We start from the raw sequence: 1,989 nt of genomic DNA, 5'->3' as shown, positions 1-1,989 counted from the left end.
TTCCCAGATGAATAATTGAATAATAACTCTTTTGAAATGTTGATTACACATAGCCGTCTCGGCAAACGTCGTACTGGCTGCCTACTATGTTTATTGACATCCAGTTCCATAGCGAAGTGCCCCGCAAATTAATCTGTATGGGAGGCCCCCGTTCCAGAGACCGGAGAGGTCTCACACCAAGCTAAGAACCTTCCCCGGCCCCAACAGCACCCACATACAAAATTTCACACCGATCGGTGCAGTAGTTTCCGAATCCATAGCGGTCAGACAGACAGACAGACAGACAGACAGACGGAAATCCATTTTTATATATATAGATAGATAGATCTTCTTCCGAATTTTGTGTGATTCTACGAAAATTTCTCTTGGAATCTCTTCAAGAAGTTGTCCAAAGTTTTTCGAGGAATTCCTTCAGGAATTGGAATTTGTTGCGCAGTCCATAAATTACGTCACACAAAAAAATCCAATTTTTGTGCGCAGCGAGCTAGGTGGGTTGATCTAGAGGTGAACGATTTGCGGACCCTGCACAGAGTGGGAAACTGGAGACGCACAGTCATGGACCGATTAGAATAGAGATGACTCTTACGTTCAGCAGATCTTAGTCTGACCCTTAACGGTAAGGTAAGTATAGAAATCCCATATAAATCTATTTGTAATAAAAGGAAGTCATCAATATGCACTTTGAAATGTAACTTGTTTCTTATCTTTTGACTTATTTCAACAAATTAAAGGAAAAAGAACAATGATAAATTCATGTTTACAAAAAAAATATGATAAGTAGAAGAAACTATTATTTCATATAGTTATGAGCATATATAAATGCCGGAAATGAGACACCCATCATACCTCACTGCTCTGCTGCCGGAGCCGCAGCCGACGAGCCGGTCGTGGAATCAGCCCGCAGTCCCCGAATGCTGATGTCGTACACTATCTCCTCTATCTTCTTGACGTCGTACTTCAGGGCGTCAAACCGCTTGCGCAGGCCGTCGTTTTTCAGATTCAACAGCCGGAAACCAGAGTTTAAATCGGCCACGAACTTCGAAATGGCCAACGGACGATCGTAGTCTCCCAGGGTGACCGAGTTGGTGGCGTAACGGCTCTGAAAGAAATCATGATAAGAAATGGCGCAATGTTATAAATAAGCACGGAAAAATGAAAGGCAAGTTCTATAGTGACTACCAGGTATTACCAGTTCTGTCGCCATCAGAAGAACTCCCAACAAGTAATCCTCGATGTCCAGGTGAAATCCGTCGGCCTGTTTGGTCTTCACTGAAATAGTAAAAACACATAATTTAATTCACGCTGTCAACCTTTCAACCGTTCCGACCACTTACTTCCCAAAATTTCCGCCGTCGTGTCCCGGTTGACGAGAAAACCCTTCTCCAGGTACACGGTCAGCGCCACCAGAAAGACAACCCGCTGCATCAGGAAGTGCCAGTGGTCATTGTACCGGTAGTACTGACCCTCCGGTATCAACGCGGCCAAACGTTGGAAGCTTTGACGGCACAATTCGAACTGTTTGCGTGCGACGACACACGCAGCGGACACTTCCGTCAAACTGCTGTGAATGACCTGTAAGGCGATTGTTGCCTCCTTGACGGCTTGGTCAACCTCGCGGACCACTTCACGAATTTGCTAGATTAAAATATAGAAAATCAACATTGAAACTCTTAAATTTTTCTAAATTGATAAAAAATGATTGGTTTTGCAATCCCTGACCAAACTGGCGCTACTTGCCGGCTGCTGCTGGCAGAGTGCCAACAACCACTTACCTCGCGAAGTTCTTGCTCTTTGTTCAGGTAATCGTTGAACCCGTCGAAAATTTCCTTAATCACAACGTTCTGCATGGCTACGGTAAATGTTTTTCACGGTTAAACTTACTAAAATAGCAGAAAATACCACAAAATATCGAAATAAATGCAAAGAAACTCCGCGAACAGATGATGACCAGACGACGCGTGTTTACAAACAGAAGCGCGGAAGGAGAGG

At 44.1% G+C, this 1,989-nt stretch overlaps 1 protein-coding gene across 1 annotated transcript; it reads right to left on the bottom strand.

Moving 5' to 3' along the window:
* Window positions 1-693: 693 nt before the first annotated feature.
* Window positions 694-1,989, bottom strand: LOC109417965 (translin). The gene is made up of 4 exons (XM_019692111.3): window positions 1,773-1,989; window positions 1,335-1,635; window positions 1,190-1,269; window positions 694-1,099 (listed from the first exon to the last, which is right to left on the bottom strand). Exons 1-4 carry the CDS (start codon window positions 1,845-1,847, stop codon window positions 848-850), a joined length of 708 nt encoding a protein of 235 aa, XP_019547656.3. The 5' UTR covers window positions 1,848-1,989; the 3' UTR covers window positions 694-847.

The sequence above is a fragment of the Aedes albopictus genome, chromosome 2 (assembly GCF_035046485.1).
Source record: "Aedes albopictus strain Foshan chromosome 2, AalbF5, whole genome shotgun sequence".
Lineage (NCBI taxonomy): Eukaryota > Metazoa > Arthropoda > Insecta > Diptera > Culicidae > Aedes > Aedes albopictus.
The sequence above is the reverse complement of the archived record's forward strand: the minus strand, read 5'-3'. Positions and strand labels throughout refer to the sequence as shown.

Excerpts from the sequence above, each read along its gene's own strand:
- LOC109417965 (XM_019692111.3), bottom strand. The coding sequence starts at position 1,847 with ATGCAGAACGTTGTGATTAAGGAAATTTTCGACGGGTTCAACGATTAC. Across the intron at positions 1,636-1,772 it reads AAGAGCAAGAACTTCGCGAG|CAAATTCGTGAAGTGGTCCG; the intron begins GTAAGTGGTTGT and ends ATTTTAATCTAG. Across the intron at positions 1,270-1,334 it reads GACGGCGGAAATTTTGGGAA|TGAAGACCAAACAGGCCGAC; the intron begins GTAAGTGGTCGG and ends TTACTATTTCAG.